Source organism: Periplaneta americana, chromosome 4 (assembly GCF_040183065.1).
Source record: "Periplaneta americana isolate PAMFEO1 chromosome 4, P.americana_PAMFEO1_priV1, whole genome shotgun sequence".
NCBI classification, from domain to species: Eukaryota; Metazoa; Arthropoda; class Insecta; order Blattodea; family Blattidae; genus Periplaneta; species Periplaneta americana.
The window spans coordinates 168269488-168290483 of NC_091120.1; the positions used below are offsets into that span (position 1 = coordinate 168269488).

Consider the following 20996-nt stretch of genomic DNA (forward strand, 5'->3'; position numbering starts at 1 on the left):
GCATCGTTTCAAAACGTATTAAGTCCCCCAGTGGACGAAGTTAAATTTGTTACTTTGTATTTATTTATCTTTCATGCTGTGAAGTCTGATGGTTCCAAATCGTCATATTTGTATACTGTTAAACCAGTACTTAAAAATGGTTTTGAAAATTTCTCCGGCTTACGAGTAATCCAGTTTTTCGTCGTTCGTGTAAAAAAATTGTAAGGGGCACATAATACGTTTTGAAACGATGCTCCTCATTTCCTATATGTTACATTTTTTTCATTCAGACCATTGGCTCAACAGGTTTTAAACGTAAACAGACGACGTCAACATGCTACTGTATCTCCGAAGTCACAAGGAAAAGAAAAATAACGTACTCTAGCACTGTAGTACATACCTCGCAAGGTTCAGTCCTCGTCATCATTGATGCAATTACCAGCATTGCGGTAAACGACGATATATTCTCATAAGTTGTCGAAACTGAATCATCTTCGCCTATCGCTTAAACAGTTTTTGTATCGAGAGAATTTCTGAAGAAAACCACTAAAATGGGGATCACTCAATTTCTTTAGAGGAATATTTGTACTGAGCATCATGTTGCACGTGTCGTTAGACCCGCACAACTAAATGATGATGATGATGGTTCCTCAGATTTCATTTCAATGCATTTCCTGTGCGATGTACTGTTGCAACGTTTCTCTATAGCCTGAGTTGTTCTGGTTTTTATTTCAATTTTACATAGGCCTACATTGCACACGATATTGTCTTCGTTAATACATAAAATGTCACTCTCATACTTCTTAATTGCATTTCTTATCTCTGAGAGAATTTAACGTTTTGCCATTATGAATGGATCTGCACAACATATTCAACGCGTACTAAATACTTGAGCAGGATAACACAACTGCACACATTGCGTTGCAATGTTACTATGAACGGACAGGGGTTCCTTCGTTTTGTACGCTGCTGTACTCGCAAGGTACACAAAAGACGGACGGCGCGGCACGTGCCATATACTCTGATACGAAACAACTTCACTTTTCCTTAAGTCATCCCGCATCCACTGTCTAGTAATGACCAAAGCTAGGAAATTCGCCCCAAAGCAGTAGATTTCAGTTGAGTACGGCGAAGAGTATAGCGCCACCCCCCCTGCTGCCGTTCGCTACAGATGATACACAGTATGTTCACAAACTAAGCATAGTGGCATTCTGTGGATCTGTGTAGAGTCGTGAATAGTTTTAAGAATATTGTTGATTTATACAGGACATCATTTTATTTTTACGAACATTTCTAATATTAACCTGGCTATACCTTTAACGGTTGAGATTTAAAACAACCCTTTCCACGACTGGAGTTCGATGATAGACTACTGGCGTAAAATACAAACAAATCACTTTACTAAGTATAGGAGGGAAAAAAAGTAGTTCATCCATTTACGGAAACTAGGAAATATCGCAATTTTGAGTTTGGTAATTTTCATTAGATTTTTCTTTAATAAAAATACATTACTGTACAGTATTGTATTAAGTGTTTTTACTCACGAACTGAGCTATACATTCGGACGTATTCATCATGCAGTGTACATTATACTGTCCACAACACATTAGCGTACAATATAGAAACTGAAATTAAATTGAAAGATAATCATAATATGGGTATTTAAACACAAATTTGAAAATGGTGGCCATTCATTTCGATACAGGCTTCAGTTATTTATTTTTATTTTTATTTATTTATTTTTTTTTTGCATATTATCGCACTATAGAATATTGTACCTAATTCCAATTACCAGTTTCGTCCTTCGCACTGTAACTCAGGTTGAAATAATTCTGTACCTAGCCTACTCTATACAAGAGTATCTTACGTACTGTAAATTCAATCTTCACTTCTGCTCGATCCGGAAAAGATAAAATTACTCAGACATGCTATCTACTGTCCGTCCAAGTGGTTTTGTCGCATGATCGTAGGAAGGAGGGAAATCACGTGACAATTAATTAACGAGGCCCTTTTATTTAAGTTATTTTAAACAGTTTTATAATATTACGCAGACGTCCAATTCCTAACAGAAATTAATGTTTTCAGAAAAAAGCTAGGACAGCCCAACCACTAACCTTTACAGAGAATTAAGCAGAAGCGGATGGGGGAAACCGGGATGCGACGTAGGCAAACCGACGACAGTACCTGTGCGAAAATATGATTCAATATTAAAAGTTTTTTCGTCACTGGAAAACGCGAACATATTTCTGAAACGTACTATACTCACTAACTCAGTACTGTTTGTGTTTACTATGACCGTAAGGGGACTTCGACTGTATACGCTTGGTTCTGTGTGGAGAACGGATGGAAGTTTACTAGTAGAGGGGGTGGGATGAAGTACATTCAAAAACTCAGATGCAATAAAAATTGAACTAAAAATGAAATGATGTCCCTGTGTTTAATATTTTAGGTTCTGAACAAAGCGAGCTATTCTGTTATTATTGTGTTATTTACTTAATGTTAATATTATGCATGATTCCTAAAAAGTAAATTCATCTGTTATTAAATAATTATGCAAACAGGAGTGTGCAACACGTTTATTTGTTTCCCCGATTATTATTGTTCGTTAAATGCTGACGTCTCGTGCTGCTATGCATTCAGTTGCGATACAGTTCAAGTTCAACATCGGAATTACGAATGATGCTGAAACTGATCACGAAGAGGAAAAGGAATTCATTGGGTTACTGGCTGAGAAGAAACTGTCTATTGAATGATGCACTGGAAGGAATGGTGAACGTGAGAAGAGTTCGGAGTAGACGAAGATATCAGATGATAGACGACATTAAGATGTATGGATCATATGAGGAAACAAAGAGGAAGGCAGAAAATAGGAAAGACTGGAGAATGCTGGGTTTTCAGTGAAATATCTGCCCTTGGGCAGAACACTAAATGAACTAAATGAATGTATAAACCTCCATGTTCTACAAATAAAGATGCTGTGAAAGCTGCTCATGATTCTCGTAATACATGAAACTTGAATAGATGGACAATTTATTTTTATTTTTTTAATTGGGTTATTTTACGACGCTGTATCAACATCTAGGTTATTTAGCGTCTGAATGATATGAAGGTGATATTATGACGAATCAGCTGACAGCGGGAAGAGTAGGTCATAGAAAACAGATCAAGAAGATGGTTAAGAAGAAACAAGCAAGACGTCCGGAGCCGACAAAGAGGGGAAGTAAAGAAGATTTGGGTAGTCCATCTACTTGTGAGGAAAAGGAAGGAAATAAGGAACCGCAGAACTACAGTCTACGAAGTTGGTGCTTAAGGGGGGTGGAGTGATAAAAGTGTGGCAAAAGACATAGAAACAATTAAGTGAATGTTCAAGGAGTAAGAGTAACTATCAAAATAATCGGAGGGAGAATGTATGAACGAATAAGTGAATTAGTGTCCAGAGAAACAAGAGATGATAAATGAAGTGACTAGAGAAAATTAGAAGTGTTTTTTTAGTTGGTTATTTAACGACGCTGGATCAACTACTAGGTTATTTACCGTCGATGAGATTGGTGATAGCGAGATGATATTTGGCGAGATGAGGCCGAGGATTCGCCATAGATTACCTTGCATTCACATTACGGTTGGGGAAAACCAGGTAGGCCTAATCAGCCCAAGCGGGGATCGAACCCGCGCCCGAACGCAACTTCAGACCGGCAGGCAAGCGCCTTAACCGACTGAGCCACGCCGGTGGCTAAGTGTTTGTTAATAGTAATTGGTAGTGAAATGTTACTAATATTGGAGTGTCGACTAAGTTAACGTACAATCAGGGAAATTGAAATGATAGGAAGACAGCAAGTATTTTAATGTAAGTTTACAAATCAAGGTTGAGTTGACTTACAAAAATAGTGGCAAACGGAAAATTTATCGGGGTGAAAGGGAACAGTTAACAAAATAAACATGTGATTCAGTGTCTAATGGAGAAACAGGGGATAAGAATGATGTTAGAAGTGAGGAGAGGTAGAACTGATTGTAAAGTAGAGAGGAAAGTGAATGAGTATGATTAAATAGTGTTAATAAAAGTTAGTTCAAATTTAGGAATATTTTAGACGATAGGAAGTACTTCAATATAAGTAAACAATAAAAGTGGTAAGGTGTTCATTAGAAAGAGAAAATTTTAAGGTGAGAGGTTAGAAAGCAAATTGAGAGTATGTATTATAGTAATAGAGGTAACAAAGGTAAAGCAAGATGACTGCACACGTCAATGAAAGTTTATTGTAATTAGAAGGTAATGGGGAGCACGAATACAGAGATGTGGTGGCGACCCATTACCAAATAAGAGTTGTAGAAATAAATATATTATATCATATCATGAAGGTGATATTGCCGGGGAAATGAGTCCGGGGTCCAGCACCGTAAGTTACCCAGCATTCCCTCGTATTGGGTTGAGGGAAACCCCCGGAAAAAACCTCAACCAGGTAACTTGCCCCTACCGGGATTCGAACCCGGGCCACCTGGTTTCGCGGCCAGACGTTCTGACCGTTACTCCACAGGTGTGGACGACAATTTATTAAGAACTCCATTTTAACAACAGCAAATAATGTACGTCCTAATGAATCTTAGAAGTTCGAGACCATAGGCTTGTCGCTAAATACTGTAGCTAATCGTACACAAGAAATTTCCCTGGTCTTACATTCGAACACGGAATGTGATCGGTCACAGAACACTGAATACAGATACGAGTGAATTGTCGCCTGCTTTACCTACTGTTGGCTGGAATATTTAAGTCGGAGAAAATCAAGAATACGATACCTATATTTTCTGCTATTTATAAGCAAAATTAGTTTACTGCATAACATTTATTTATTTATTTTGCTTTGCAATAGGCCTATTAAATCAACTGTTTGTCTGTTATTAAAAATCGGTTAGTCTTTTTTAGCATTACTTGTGCTATTTTTTGTAACAGTATGAATGCCACAATAGTTGCTGCATAAAATGTTCAATAAAAACCAGATTTATTTCAATGGTCAATATTTGCAGAATAGGTTTTTAGCAGTTGGTCTCTTATTGAACAACTCCGTCCAATTATACTGGGTGTTCATTTCAAAGTGTGTAATGACGTCACTGTTGTGAGTCAGCGATTTGAAACGAGTTTCAGCTTTTATGTCAGAGAAGTTGCCTATTAATCAAGGCGTTCAATCTGAACTTGAGAACGTGTACGGTATAACTTGAATGTCGTAGCAACAGATGGCGGTCTGTAAAGTCTGTGTGCTACCATAACCTCTTTCGAATTGAGTTTTGCGCGGGCAAGTCGTACGTATCATCGATTGCGTACGGCAACATTCCACTACACAAATCAAAATGCTCCGTGTCCATGTTCACCGTCCAAGTTTATGTCAACAAATACGTAAGTAATCGTCTTAACCCTCTCCCCATATCCCGACAGTAAGAAAAAAATAACTCACTTCAGTACGTGTTTTCAAACAGTTCACATTCTTGCCACTACCGGCGTTACCGTACATATCGGTAAGTAATCTTCAGAATGAAAGCCGTACTTGCTAGGCAACTTCTCTCGCATTTAGGTAATACGCCTCTGCGGAAATGTAGGAAGATTGCATTTTCTAGATTCATCGACTAGCCACATGACGACATACAGCGAGCCATGACACATTTTGAACTGAACACCCAGTAGTTCTGTACAGTTTATGTATGTAACTGAATGCTTTTTTGCTTCATAAATTCCGTAATACCTATTTAGTTTAATATCTATAATCCAAACTTCTAAGTTAATTAGTGATTTAATGTAATTCTGTATTTTAGTGGATCCATTTGGCATTTGTACACGCTATAAACAATGACTATGCATTGAAATACTTTAAATGCCACATGACATGTTTATGCACAATAAATAGCGTCATTTGATAAGAGTAATATCATACATTCCTTGACATCTCCCAAATGTTTATGTCCGTAATGGAGAAATGAACTAAGTTTAATAAAAAGTTTAAAAGGAAAAAAGGAGTGCTTAAATTAGACTGAAGAAATTCTCTCTCATCTCTCTCACATTTTAATACAATAGAAAAAGATGAAAATTATTCATTGCAACAGGTAAGAGTAAATGAGTTTTTTGCTCTCCTGAAAAGTAACAATTTCAGACTTAGTTCCTTTCCCAAATGCACGATTCAATTGGAATAAATCCCATTACTGAACTAAGTTGCATCTACGGTAGTCTGCTCATTCTTGGAGCCACCAGTCTCTTAAGTTTTTTAATAACATTTCTGACTATTACAGGGCAATCTTCAAAAGCAGTGTTGCAAGGTAAATGGTTCCAGTCATCTGTTTTTCTATTTAAAAACGAAAACTTTCCTACATCAGTCATCTGTCTCCTTGTATTAATGTTACGTATCCAGATCGAGATATGTTTGATTGGTGCATGAACGAGAGATAGGACAGGCAGTATAAACAATTCTCAAAGACATTGAGGTCGAGGTTAAAATGGTCAAAAGCGTGTGTTTTTTTTTTTCAATAGGGTACATAAATATTTAATACACGTCAAATAAAAGTCGAAATATGTGAAATATGTAACTTAAAACTTTCCAATAACAATCCCAATGTGATTCGCCGACTTTTTTTTCTCTCACCTACATAGGCCTATACAGTGTGAAAGAGATATGATATATATGATATGTGATATGATATGATAATTATGATATGTGAAATGATATGATAAATAATATATGATATGATATGATATGATATGATATGATATGATATGATATGATATGATATGATATGATATGATATGATATGATATGATATGATATGATATGATATGATATGATATGATATGATATGATATGATATGATATGATATGATATATGATATATGATATATGATATATGATATATGATATATGATATATGATATGATATGATATGATATGATATGATATGATATGATATGATATGATATGATATGATATGATATGATATGATATGATATGATATGATATATAATATGATATGATATGATATATGATATGATATGATATATGATATGATATGATATGATATGATATGATATGATATGATATGATATGATATGATATGATATGATATGATATGATATGATATGATATGATATGATATGATATATGAATCCTATAGATTCAAAATCCCCTATATCCACTTTCACAAACTGAAGAATTTTAACAGTAACTGGTGGCAAATAGAGGGAATTTTCAACCAAACAGTGACTTTTAACAAACCTTTTGCTTTAAATTTAGTGACTTTTTGAATGCAAACTATATAAATCATTCAAATTAATTCTTAGCAAGCAATATATGGACATAAATAAAAATTGTAAACAAAATGGTCTTTAGAGGATTTTGAATCTAGAGCATTCATATGATATGATATGATATGGTATGATATGATATATGTTATGATATGATATGATATGATATATGATATGATATATGATATGATATGATATATGATATGATATGATATGATATGATATGATATGATATGATATGATATGATATGATATATGATATGATATGATATGATATATGAAGAGTTCGTGGGAAAAACGATGAATGTCACATTTCTGTTAAGGATTAGATAATGATCTAATTGAGTCTATAACTGCAAGATGTAGTGCTGTTTCTATAGAAAATAAAGGAAAGGATTACTGTATTCGTGGTGATAATTCTCCCTTTTACCATTTTTCATAAGAACAACATTAAATTTCGCAGTGATCCATTGAATTAGATAATGAAATCAACCTTAAGAAAGCTGTGACATTCATCGTTTTTCCCGCGAACTCTTCATATGATATGATATGATATGATATGATATGATATATGATATGATATGATATGATATGATAAGATATGATATGATATATGATATGATATGATATATGATATGATATGATATATGATATGATATATGATACGATACGATATGAGAAGAGTTCGCGGGAAAAACGATGAATGTAACATTTCTGTTAAGGATTAGATAATGATCTAATTGAGTCTATAACTGCAAGATGTAGTGGTCTCTATAAAAAAATAAAGGAAAGGATTACTGTATTCGTGGTGATAATTCTCCTTTTTACCATTTTTTCATGAGAACAACATTAAATTTCGCACTGATCCATTGAATTAGATAATGAGATCAACCTTAAGAAAACTGTGACATTCATCGTTTTTCCCGCGAACTCTTCATATGATATGATATGAATATGATATATGATATCGTCGTTGTTCCTGGAATATAAAATATAAAATTGTTCAGTAGGAAGAAAAACATATGTATTCATTCTATGGCAGTAGTACATAGGAGAATGTGAATTCTTAAATTTTAGAAAAAAAAAAAAAGAAATATAATTACATACAGGAGATTTTATTATTTGCTGGATCACTATTTAAGCTATTTAGTAGAGCATAAATCTGAAAACCGATAAATATGTCACGTAGGAGTTACTGCAGGAACAACGACGATATGTAATTATATAAAATTCGGACTCTGATGACATTCTGCGATTAAATTAAATAAGTATTTGGGTAATACTGTTCGATTATGAACGTATAATAGTCGAACTATATTAAGGAAAAATATAAAATTAAAAAGTCGAACGAAATAAAAAACTGAAGATTTAAATACGATGTTCCCTGAAGTCAGGGAAAAAGAAGGCTTAGGATACAGTATGTTTATGGATATGATAAGAAAACAGATGGATAGTTCTGCAGTGCTTGGGAAAAGTGGCATAAGTCAGTTTCCACAAACCTTTTTTAATAATTTATTGACAACTTACACCGGTTTATGTCGATTTGATTTTTTTCTGTTCGAATTATTGTAATGGGAGAAATACTTATGTATTTTTCTCTAAGCGAGCATATGTTCCGTAAGTTGTCAATAAATTATCAAAAAAGGTTTGTGGAAACTGACGTATGTCACTTTTCCCGAGCACTGCAGAGTTATTCATTAGCTTAATCCATATTTAACCCGACATTCAGGCTCTTGGTGTATCAGTTTGACAATGAACGGAGTAACATCTGTGCCCAAGACAGGACTTGAGCCTAAAGTACTAGCTTCCATGTAGGATACAATGAGGCTGGCAAAGCGATAATGGTAATACAGGGACATCATTTTATTTTTACTAACATTTTTAATATTAACCTGGCTATATCTTTAGAGAACCGGAAACATAGATTGCTCCCCCTTCCACGACTGTAGTTCGATGATACTGGCGTAACACACAAACAAATCACTTTACTAGGTATAGGAGGGAAGAAAAGTAGTTCATCCATTTACGTAAACTAGGAAATATCGCGATTTTGAGTTAGATAATTTTCATTAGGTTTTTGTTTAATCTTAATACAGTACTGTATTAAGAATAAGTGTTTTTACTCACGAACTGAGTTAGCCATTCGAACGTATTCATTATGCAGTGTATATTATACTGTCTACACCACATTAGCGTACAATATAGAGAATGAAGTTAAATTCAAAAATAATCATAATATGGATATTTAAAAACATTTTTGAAAATGGTGGCCGTTCATTTCGAAACAGGCTTCAGTTCTTTTGTGCATATTATCGCACTATAGACTACTGCATCTAATTCCAATTGCCAGTTTCGTCCTTCGTATTAGTAACTCATGTTGAAATAATTCTGTACCTACTCTATAAAAGAGTACCTTACGTACTCTAAATTCAATCCTCACTTCTGCCCGACTGCACAGATAAAATTACTCAGACATGATATCTACTTTCCGTCCAAGTGGTTATGTCGCAGGAACGTAGAAAGGGGGAAAATCACGTGACAGTGAATTACTTAACGAGGCCCTTTTATTTAAGTTATTTTAAACAGTTGTATAATATTACCTAAACGTCCAATTCCTAACAGAAATTAATTTTTTTCAGAAAAGAGCTAAGACAGCCCTGCTTTTACAGAGGGGCGAGCAGAAGCAGGTGGAGGAAATAGGGATGCGACGTAGGCAAACGGACAGCACCTGTGCGAAAATATGATTCAATATTGAAAGCTCTTTCGTCACTGGAAAACGCGAACATATTTCTGGAACATACTATACTCACTAACTATACTATATGCGGTCTTGGATCTGTGTGTAGAGGACAGATGGAACTTCATTAGTAGAAGGGGTGGGAGTGAAGTACATTCAAAAACTCAGGTACAATAAAAATTGAAGTGAAAATAAAATGATGTCCCTGTATAACGAACAAGACTAGAGAAGTTTCTGGAAGTTAGAACGGCTGGAATGCTCTACTACCAGTCAGCTGTTGTGATAGCGAACGCCATAGTATAGTACATACCCGAGTAAACATAAGCATACCTATCATGCACGTCGTTGCTAGGAGACATAACTGACAAGCGAAGGTGCTACGTACCATGACCAACATTGCCACCAGCAGGAGAACATGGTGCAGGCTGTTGTAGTTAGGCCAGAATCTGTCTTCGTCCCACATCACACATTCCTTGTAACCCTGACACTGCGATCAACTAACATAACCGTCGTCCATCTCCACCCACTGAACGTTACACAGAACTTGGTTCAAGAAGAAGACAAAAACAAGACACGAAGCCGGCTCCGGGTTCCGTGCGACCCGGAAGATCGACAGCGACTGGCTCTAGAATATAGCGGTGGAACCTGGTTCCGGGAGAGGAGGGAGTGGGGATGCAGCAGGGGCTAAAATTTCGCGCGGGCAGGCGTACTCCCACCCCCCACGGGAGAAACAAAATCCACCCCCGCCAACTACAAACTACCGTCTAATTTCGACGTCACAACGCTCCAGGAAAGAAACATACATCCATATTAATCAGACGGATCCGAGGAGCAGGTGTCTGCTTGCGGGAATCTCGGTTTGCAACTCGCGGTCCAAGAACCGCGAAGGGCATCCGTCTAAGACATATAGTCCAGGGAAAGTGTGGCCTGAAACTTCATTTAGAAGGATTGCCATGATATTCGCCGTCTCTAACCTAGCACTGAAATATTAAAAGTAGAAAATAAAATAGTTTGATATACTAAGGCAGTGATGTCAAAGCAAGCGCATTTTTCTGACCTTGACGTCGTGCGCGGGAATCAAGCGCTAGATATGGAAGGAGCAAGGATTATGTGTATGAGTAAGGAGCCTGTTGGATTAAGAAAACAGTGGTGTACAAACTTCAAACAGAACGTGAAATTTTATGTCGTTATTTTATATGGCTATTTGCTGTTTGATATTATCTATATTGTCTGTAAAACAAAGTACTAAGACCAGTTTCTTAATATTGCAGGTAATAACATAATAAAGAGTTAAGAAGGAATATTCACATAAATTTCATAGTAGTATAACTATACTATATTAAGTGAATGAAACATCATTCATAAAGAAAGTGATATCCCAAAGAAAGAGATTAAGTATGACATGGTAAGTTGGAATTGATATTGATGGTACCTTTAGCCTTATAAAAGTAATCAATAAACTAATCAAAACAATATTATATTACAAAGCAAAGTTGCCTAGGTATATGTTTCAAATGTAACTAATATTACATAACAAAACTCTTATCGCATTATACTTTTAAGATGTTATTAGTGAGCAACTTCCTGTCATCAGAATAATAAATTATTTTCTCAAAATCTGCTGAAGCTATAGAGCTGACATTTTTACAACACATGAGCACATGTCTTTTATTTACGATGTAACAGTAGTTGCTTTGTTAGTTCATTTTCTTACAAACATTTTCCATGCGAATATTTTCAAAATTTCCAATACGTATCTTCAGAAATATATATTTACGTTATACTAGATTTATGAAAACATTGTTTCAGTACCTATCAGGCTATTAAATAAACACATCTGAAAATTTTACCTTTCTGTAAAAAGTTGAGAAAATACTGCTTTTGAATAAAAAGGAAACTAGTGAAAAATGAGCATTAAAACTGAAACTTAAACTCTCATAATGCACTTATACTTTTCAGACAACTCTAAAAACTAACATGGATATAGTTTTAATAAGTTCTCTTCCCTTTATCCATTGAATCATTGCTGGCCATCCCTGTATATAGCTCGACCAAGCGGCATATACTGCCTCTTTCGTCTGTGTCTTTCCTTTCCGCTGTAAAGCTTTCAGGCTCTCCTGAGCTCTAAAGCGAGCGCTTGCCCATATGGGCATCAATTGACATGACTGTACTAAGGGTCACTTCCATAAACAATTAACATCGGTAAGAGATCAGTAGGTCTAAGTTTTTAAGTCTAATGATAGAAGGTCCAATTTTGTAAATCTAATGACATTTTGTCTTTGGGACCAAGTCTAATACAACCTAGTCCAATTTACAAAAATGTCTAATACTACACAGACCAGTCACAGTCTAGTATATACAGTCACGACGCTCAATACGTAATAAATATGCATCCATAGATAGTTGCTAACCACTAGGATCGCAACTATCGCCTCATTACAAACAATGCGAAATAGTACCTGCACAGTTTACTGTTCCTAGTGCCCTCAAAACTCAAGCTTCGTGACTGTATATACTAGACCAGTGATGTCAAAGCAAGCGCATTTTTCTAGTTCCTGACGTCGTGCGCGGGCATCAAGCGCTAAGTATGGAAAGAGGAAGGGTTATGTATATGAATAAGCAGCCTGTTGGATTAAAAAAAAAAAAAACAGTGGTGCACAAACTTCAGACTGAACGTGAAATTTTATGTCGTTATTTGTATACCGGTATGGCTTCTTTCTGTTTGATATTATCTATATTGTCTGTAAAACAAAAGTACTAGCGCAATTTTCTTCATATTGCAGTTGCGTTTTAAACGTCAATAACATAATGAAGGGTTAAGAAGGAATATTCACATAAATTCCAAAGTAGTACAACTATACTGTACTAAGTGGATGAAACACATCATTCATAAAGAAAGTGATATCCCAAAAAAAGAGATTATGATATGATAAGCTGGAATTGATATTGATGGTACCTTCAGCCTTATAAAAGTAATCAATAAACTAATCAAAACAGTATTACAGTACAAAGCAAAGTTACCTAGGTACTGTATCTGTTTTAAGTGTAACTAATATTACATAACAAAACTCTTATCGCATTATGCTTTTAAGGTGATAATGGTGAGCAACTTCCTATCATCAGAATATTAAATTATTTTCTCGAAATCTGCTGAAGCTACAGAGCTGACATTTTTACAACACATGGGCACGTATCTTTTGCTTATGATGTAACAGCAGTTGCTTTGTTAATTCATTTCCTTACAAACAATTTCCATGCGAATATTTTCAAAACTTTCAATACACTATCTTCAGTAATACGTATATACGGTATATTAGATTTACGAAAACATTCTGTAAGGCTACTAAATAAATAGGCCTATATCTGAAAATTTCACTTTTCTATAAAAAAAAGAGAGAAAAAATTTCTTTTGAATAAAAAAATCAAACTTGTGAAAAATGTGCATTAAAATTGAAACTTACATTCTTATAATGCACTTATACTTCTCAGACAAATCTAAAAATTACCATGGTTACAGTTTTAATAAATTCTCTTCCCTTTATCCATTGAATCAGTGCTGGCCATCCCTGAATATAGCTCGTCCAAGCGGCATATACCACCCCTTTCGTCTGTCTCTTTCCTTTTCGCTGTAAAGCGCTCAGACTCTCCTGAGTTCTAAAGCGCGCGCTTGCTCCTACGGGCATCAATTGACGTGACTTTACTAGACTGTGGTCCATTCATGTCAAATGATGCCCATAAGCGCATTGTCTTTTGTGTGTATGTATAGTTCAAATAAATAAGCTATTGCAATATACGAAATTGATTGACAATCTTTATCCCATATCATTCAATAATTGATCAAACTTCACGTTCGATTTTTATGTTAATAAATAAAGTTACAGCTTTCGAGGTTCTCCAGTTTTTCCCCATAATAGGCATTTACATCATTCTGTCACCATTTCTCTATTTCGTCATCACCCTACAGCATTCCCCGATCGCAGGCTGGCGTCACACGGAGGGAGCTGGCCTAGGGGCCAGAGGGGTTGCCTGCTTGAAACCTAGGTACGCAGCGCACCTTAGTGTAGTCAGCCGGTGTGGGTTTGTAATGCGCCTAGCTCGAGGATTCCAGGCCGAGACTCTGCCTCCACGGAACGCAAAAGCTGCTCCGTAAGTGATTAATATACTACTGCAAGCGAGATGTGATATTAATGTTAATATTGACATGGAAGTGGACGCTGAACAAATATGAAGAAACTAAATACACACAGTAAAACCTGCCCATGTTGACCTCCAGTTCCGTTGAAACCTGGTCAACTAAAACACATGTTCAAATTACGAAACAATAGGCTATGTTTCTTAAATAATCAGAGCTTCTTACGAAGTTACCAACTTGATTAGAAAAAAAAAACTTCTAAAGACGTGAGGGAATATAACACATTTATTAGGCATGTTTTAATAATTCACGAGTTTAAAAATTACACTCAAATGTCATTTTTTCAAGTGCCAAGTTACATTATCGGGACCACGATGATGGTGATGATGATTTTTATTATTAGTATTATTATCATCATCTTACAATTGACTCGGCAGAATTATAAAGTACTGTACAGTTAGAAATAGTCGATTTTAACAACTTAAAATAAAAAATGTAGCACTTTATTAATTAGATTTAGCATTTTATAGCACTTTCAAAGATAGAATTGAGCTTTTTTCTTTTTCCTCCCCCCCCCCCACCCGGATGGAACATTTTTATTGAAAATTTCGGGGTAGAAATTCAATGTGATCGATCACTAGAGTTCGGATTTCCATGGAAATGCATGTTTTTTTGTATAAGCTTGTTATACTTCTCAAACTTTGCAAATATTCGTTCTATTATTTTTCGATTCCAAAGAACTGTACCTTTTTCCGTACATGTTTACATTTTTTGGCCTTTTTTGGAGTAAATTCATGCATAATGCATATTTGCAAGGTTTTAGATTTAATAGCACATATTTAGACGTCTATATTGCATATTATACCCTTTTTTCTGGCTTTAGAGCATATATTATGTTAACTTGCATAATATTTATTTATTTATTTGCTTATTTATTTATTTATTTTCTTATTTATTTATTTATTTATTTATTTATTTAACCTGGTAGAGATTAGGCCATCAGGCCTTCTCTTCCCCTCTACCAGGGCATTACAACGACAATATTAAGAATACAATTACAATTATAATTACAATTAACAGTTAATTAGTAGTTAGTTAATTACAATTAATATTAATAGTGCCTTTTATGAATCTTGCTTCGTAGAATGTGGTATTTCCACGTTATTTGTCTACTGAGAAAAAAAAAAAATACCGGTAATATGGTTTCGTGGCATCCTGCCTGAACACTAGTCTTTGGATTTTCAACCAAACTCTACCTTTGTTACACTGAAATTTTCAACCCCCAAACTCCAACTCTCATTCGTTATAAGTCGGAGGTCAAAATACTGAAAGAAAAGAATGCGGAAGCAACATGCTTGCAAACTATAATTGAGTGTAATTTTTCGTCGAATTATGAAGTGTCGCTACACTTCCTGTTAGAACTGCAAGATCTTGTATCAAAATGGATTGGGGGAAAACAATTTCTACAGACGTGATGTAGTTTATTATGATTGTTGTAATAAAGACCTAAGTAGTTGTGTATTTTGGGGTGCGCGGTAGCGTCGAGGTTAAGGCGTAACGCTGCAAAGTCGGAAGGTCGCAGGTTCGATTCCCGATGAGGTCATACGGAAATGCAAAATACTTACAATTCGACCTCACTTTGTCACAAATTTCTTCACTTAAGTATGCTCATGTCACTTCTTGTTGCGTAGGAAGATCATTTTCTGTGTTCAAGAACGTGCTTCAGATAAATACACGAACTTAAGTGAAAATTTTTTTGAGAAATTAGTTTTAGGACGTTGTTTAAAAATGAAATAAAAGTGTAACATATTGTAGAACTAAAGTTTATGATAGTGGATATTTTTATCATTTTTTTCGTTCCATTATGCAGGTTTTAAGGTTTGATAGTGCATGGAAATCCGGGCTCTACTGATCAATAGGGACCGAATTTTTATGTAATTACATATTATATTCCTTTCAACCTAACCGTATATAAATAACAAATCTTTGCGAATCTTGTAATTATTATTAATATATTAAAATTTGATACTACATATTTTTACATATTTACCACACATTACATATTATGGCTTGGTATTACATAAATCTACACATTTAGGGGTTTTATTCATGTTTACTTCTCTAAAAGGGAGAAAAAAAAAAAAAAAATCTGCTGGGGAATTTGAAATACACAGATTGAAAAAGCCTTTTTAGCTACCCAAGAAAGGATATATTTCGGGACGAAACATAACGTCCTTAGTTTCAGGAAGTAATAGAGGCACTCACCCCATACCGCCCACTGTAAATATGAATAAACAACTACCTTGTTTTGTAAAATTCACTCACAAAGTAGCGTTGCCTTCATGCGGTGGAGTGGGACGAGGATAACATGATTTGTCTCGAACTATAATTGTTCTGCACACGTCTTAACAAGCCGTTCCCATGCAATTTGCAACCTTATCCACCCTCTTCCTAATTCTTCCAGGGAAAACCCGTGTCAAGTCTGACATGAGCCGCAATAAAGTAGACGACTTTTGAAAAGAAGCTGGAGTAAAGGAACAAACTGGAAAGATGTTGAAAGATTAAAATAAATAGCTTTTCACGTTATTGGTTGACCTCTTTGCTTTAAATTTAATAGATCTATACGGAAATGGGATTTTCCGAGCAATTAGAAAGTATGGTTCTCGGTTGGAATAATCCTACCCTTTTGAATGAGACAGGAATGTCACTTTTCAAACAATAGTTTGTAAATGCCTATAGTTTGAGGTTTTAGTAGGTACTTTGTTTCTTACAGGGAGCAGCTAAAATGCATGTGTGCCACATCTCCTCTTATTTTCTCCTAATCCAGTAAAGCGAAACAGTGCTTGAAGTTGTATCATTCATTTCACTCAGTTCTCTAGTTTTAGTACTTACAGTATAAAGTGCGATTTTATCTACTGCTTTTAACTAACTAAAATGGCCCCTGTATCTTCAACACTAGCAACAAAAATAAAATCATAGATTGCGATGGACGAAGCTTTCACTAGAGATGGAAAAATAGTAATGTGTCAAGTGTGCGGTAAAAAAAGTCGGGTGCTCTATGAAATCACAACTGGAGAGTCTTACCTATCCTATACCTGCCAGATATTGATATTAAATATTTTCATGATTTTACATATTTTGGTACATATTCAGCTTATTTTTCTTACATAAATATGTAGGCTACATTTTTCACATCTTCATATTACTTAAAATTCCGGTCCCTAATGATCAATGCATTAACAGATGCATTTTATAGATTATCCGGTTACAATTCTTGAAAATTATGAATAAAGGAATGCATAAAATTACAGTGAACACATTTTGAAAATTAAGAAACATGCCAAAAGATATGGTGTGTTTTCATGCCGACCTATCTTGTTATTCAATCAGCCGCTACCATAAACAACTTGTTTGTGAGTGAACATAGTGCCTAAAAAGATCGCGTATCACCAGACAGATTAGTTTAAAAATCGAGATAAAGATGCAGATAATAACAAGAAGGTATCAGGTAGGCCACATACCTGTACTATTCATACTGTAAAAGGTCATATGGAGTGGAGGGGGGGGGAGGTGACCAAAAGACTTTTAAAATTGTAAGAACCTGTATATGACAGGGCCTTTAGACTTTTTTTTTTTTTTTGCAAATACACAAAAACGTACCATAAAATATAAATTAATATTGATTTTGAAGAAAAACATAGGATTCAACTGGCAATGGTTTCAGTTACATAATATCAGGATGTATATTTTTGTCATTGTAATAGTACTTACTTACTTACTTACTTACTTACTTACTTACTGGCTTTTAAGAACCCGGAGGTTCATTGCCGCCCTCACATAAGCCCGCCATTAGTCCCTATCCTGAGCTAAATTAATCCATTCTCTATCATCATATCCCACCACCTTCAAATCCATTTTTAATATTATCTTCCCATCTACGTCTCGGCCTCCCTAAAGGTCTTTTTCCCTCAGGCCTCCCAACTAACACTCCAAATGCATTTCTGGATTCGCCCATACGTGCTACATGCCCTGCCCAGCTCAAACGTCTGGATTTAATGTTCCTAATTATGTCAGGTGAACAATACAATGCGTGCAGTTCTGTGTTGTGTAACTTTTTCCATTCTCCTGTAACTTCATCCCTCTTAGTCCCAAATATTTTCCTAAGCAACTTATTCTCAAACACCCTTAATCTCTGTTCCTCTCTTGAAGTGAGAATTCAAGCTTCACAACCATAAAGAACAACCGGTAATATAACTGTTTTATACATTCTACTTTCAGATTTTTTGACAGCAGACTGGATGAGAAAGCTTCTCAAGCGAATAATAAGAAGCATTTCCCATATTCATTCTGTGTTTAGTTTCCTTCCGAATATCATTTATATTTGTTACTGTTGCTCCAAGATATTTGAACTTCTCCACCTCTTCAAAAGATAAATTTCCAATTTTTATATTTCCATTTCGTACAATATTCTCGTCACGAGACATAATCATATACTTTGTCTTTTCGGGATTTACTTCCAAACCTATCTCTTTACTTGCTTCCAGTAAAATTCCCGTGTTTTCCCTAATCGCGTGTGGATTTTCTCCTAACATATTCACGTCATCCGCATAGACAAGCAGCTGATGTAACCCGTTCAATTCCAAACCCTCTATGTTATCCTGGACTTTCCTAATGGCATACTCTAGAGCAAAGTTAAAAAGTAAATGTGATAGTGCATCTCATTGCTTTAGCCCACAGTGAATTGGAAACGCATCTGACAGAAACTGACCTATACGAACTCTGCTATACGTTTCACTGAGACACATTTTAATTAATCTAACTAGTTTCTTGGGAATACCAAATTCAATAAAAATATCATATAAAACTTCTCTCTTAAGCGAGTCATATGCTCCTTTGCTGTGGTCGTGCCAGAGAATCAGTTCCATTCCGAGGCTTATTTGAAGGATTCGTAACAAGCTGTTTTTTACGGTGATGTGTTGTTAGCCCTTCGCCCAATCCCCAAGCTGGAGGACCACCCCTTATCGGCTGCCCGCGACTGCTTATCCAATATATTCACAGCTACCCTCCGTATCTGGAGGGTAATAGTAGTTACTTAAATAAATGGGTGTAAATTACCGTTTATAGCCTATATAACTATGAATAAAACTTCTGTTGTACACGGTGTTCCATTCAAACCTCTCTGATTTCAATTAATCATTGCTAAGAAGGTATGCGGATTTATGAAATGAGACTGGTACTAAAAGATAGAGAAACTCAAAGAATTTGTATTTCATTTGTTTGAAGTTGATTGTTTTGTCATTACGTTGCGCAACAATCGCAAAAGCAAAAATGGCGACTCCACAGCAACGCGGGCAAACGGTGGTGTGGTATGAGGAGACGAAATCCGTGATTTCAACGCAACGAAATTACAGAGTTGTCGGAGGCAATCTTGCTGTCTAGCTTCTCTGAAATCCCACTATTCTGTCACGAAACGCTGAGCTCCACTGGATTGTTTTACGACACTGCCGGCCTAAGCAAATTATTGAACCAGAGCCTAATTGATTTTGCATCAGGTGCAACTCCTCCGTACACTCGTCTGCAATTTCGTTGCGTTGAAATCACGGATTTCGTATCTGCATATCACACCACCGTTTGCTCGCTTTGCTGTGGAGTCGCCATTTTTGCTTTTGCGATTGTTGCGCAACGTAGTGACAAAACAATCAACTTCAAAGAAATGAAATACAAATTCTTTGAGTTTCTCTTTCTTTTAGTACCAATCTCATTTCATAAATCCGCGTATCTTGTTGGCAATGATTAATTGAAATCAGGGAGGTTTGAATGGAACACCGTGTATATTTATTATCATATTATTCATTTTGAAATGCAATTGTAGTCAATAGAGGGGCATATATATTTGTTCAAAACGTTTCGGTTGTGCAAACCATTAAAATTAAGTTGCAGTGTTGTCATGATATGCTCCATTATATTTTACATTCACCGTAGCCCTACTGTACCGCCACTTATGCAGAGAGCGCCAGACATTTGACTCCCTCCGTACAAGGCTAAATTTCTCGATAAATTCAGCGTAACAAAAATGCGAAAGCCTGATAATGAACGATGATTTATTTACACAAAAAAGTAATAATTATTGCAACCAACAAATAATCAAGTTCTCTTCGGTATTCAAGTGTATTTTAATTGAAAATGATTATTTAATTCTGAAAGCCACTGCCATTATTCCATTATTCAGAAAGTGCTAATGTAAATGGCTTTAATAATGGATACACTTAATTTACGATCAAGTTTTGTAAATGTTATTCCAGTAAATGACTGGTTAATCCTTTACAAGTGTTTTCAGGCTGCACAAAAAGTGTAATGAGGTAGATTTGAATGCTCTATATCGAATTGTGCTCGTGTATTAAAAAATTGTTAAATGATGGTTTGAACACAAAAGAGCATGCTGCAAGATTTTTATTTCTATATAATCCTTGCTATAAGAAAAGCCAAAATGTCAGCGAATCACACAAAAGGGATCATTATTCCGAAGTTTTAAGTTACATATTTCTACATATTTTGGTTCATAATAAATATTTTGGCATATATTACATATTTCACATATTTTGAAGGATATTGCATATCTTGAAAGAATATAGGTCTACCTTTTTTCACCAGTTTTCCCTCAAATTATTAACTCATAAGTTATATGTTTTAAAATTGTTTATAAAGCTTATCCCTTCGTCTTTAATGCATAAAAATAATTTAATCATTGAAAATAATAACATATTCTGTCAAAAAAGTGGACATACCTTTTCCATGTTAACATTCTGTGTATCCCTCAAGAAGTAACGGTAAAGTAGAAACAAATAGGCCTACCAATGCGAAGATTGGGACATTTT

General features: G+C 35.3%; 1 protein-coding gene across 10 annotated transcripts in view; it reads right to left on the minus strand.

The window, feature by feature from the left end:
- kmr (kramer) overlaps positions 1–20996 on the minus strand; it is a 1522801-nt gene that overhangs the window by 884370 nt on the left and 617435 nt on the right. The window contains exon 1 of one of the 10 annotated variants that reach the window (XM_069824288.1): positions 10375–10555. The exons of the other annotated variants lie outside the window; for them this stretch is intronic. Within the exon in view, the coding sequence (XP_069680389.1) occupies positions 10375–10406 (32 nt within the window). The 5' untranslated portion in view covers positions 10407–10555. Of the gene's footprint in view, positions 1–10374; positions 10556–20996 lie in introns of those variants that run through there. 10 annotated transcript variants of the gene reach the window in all.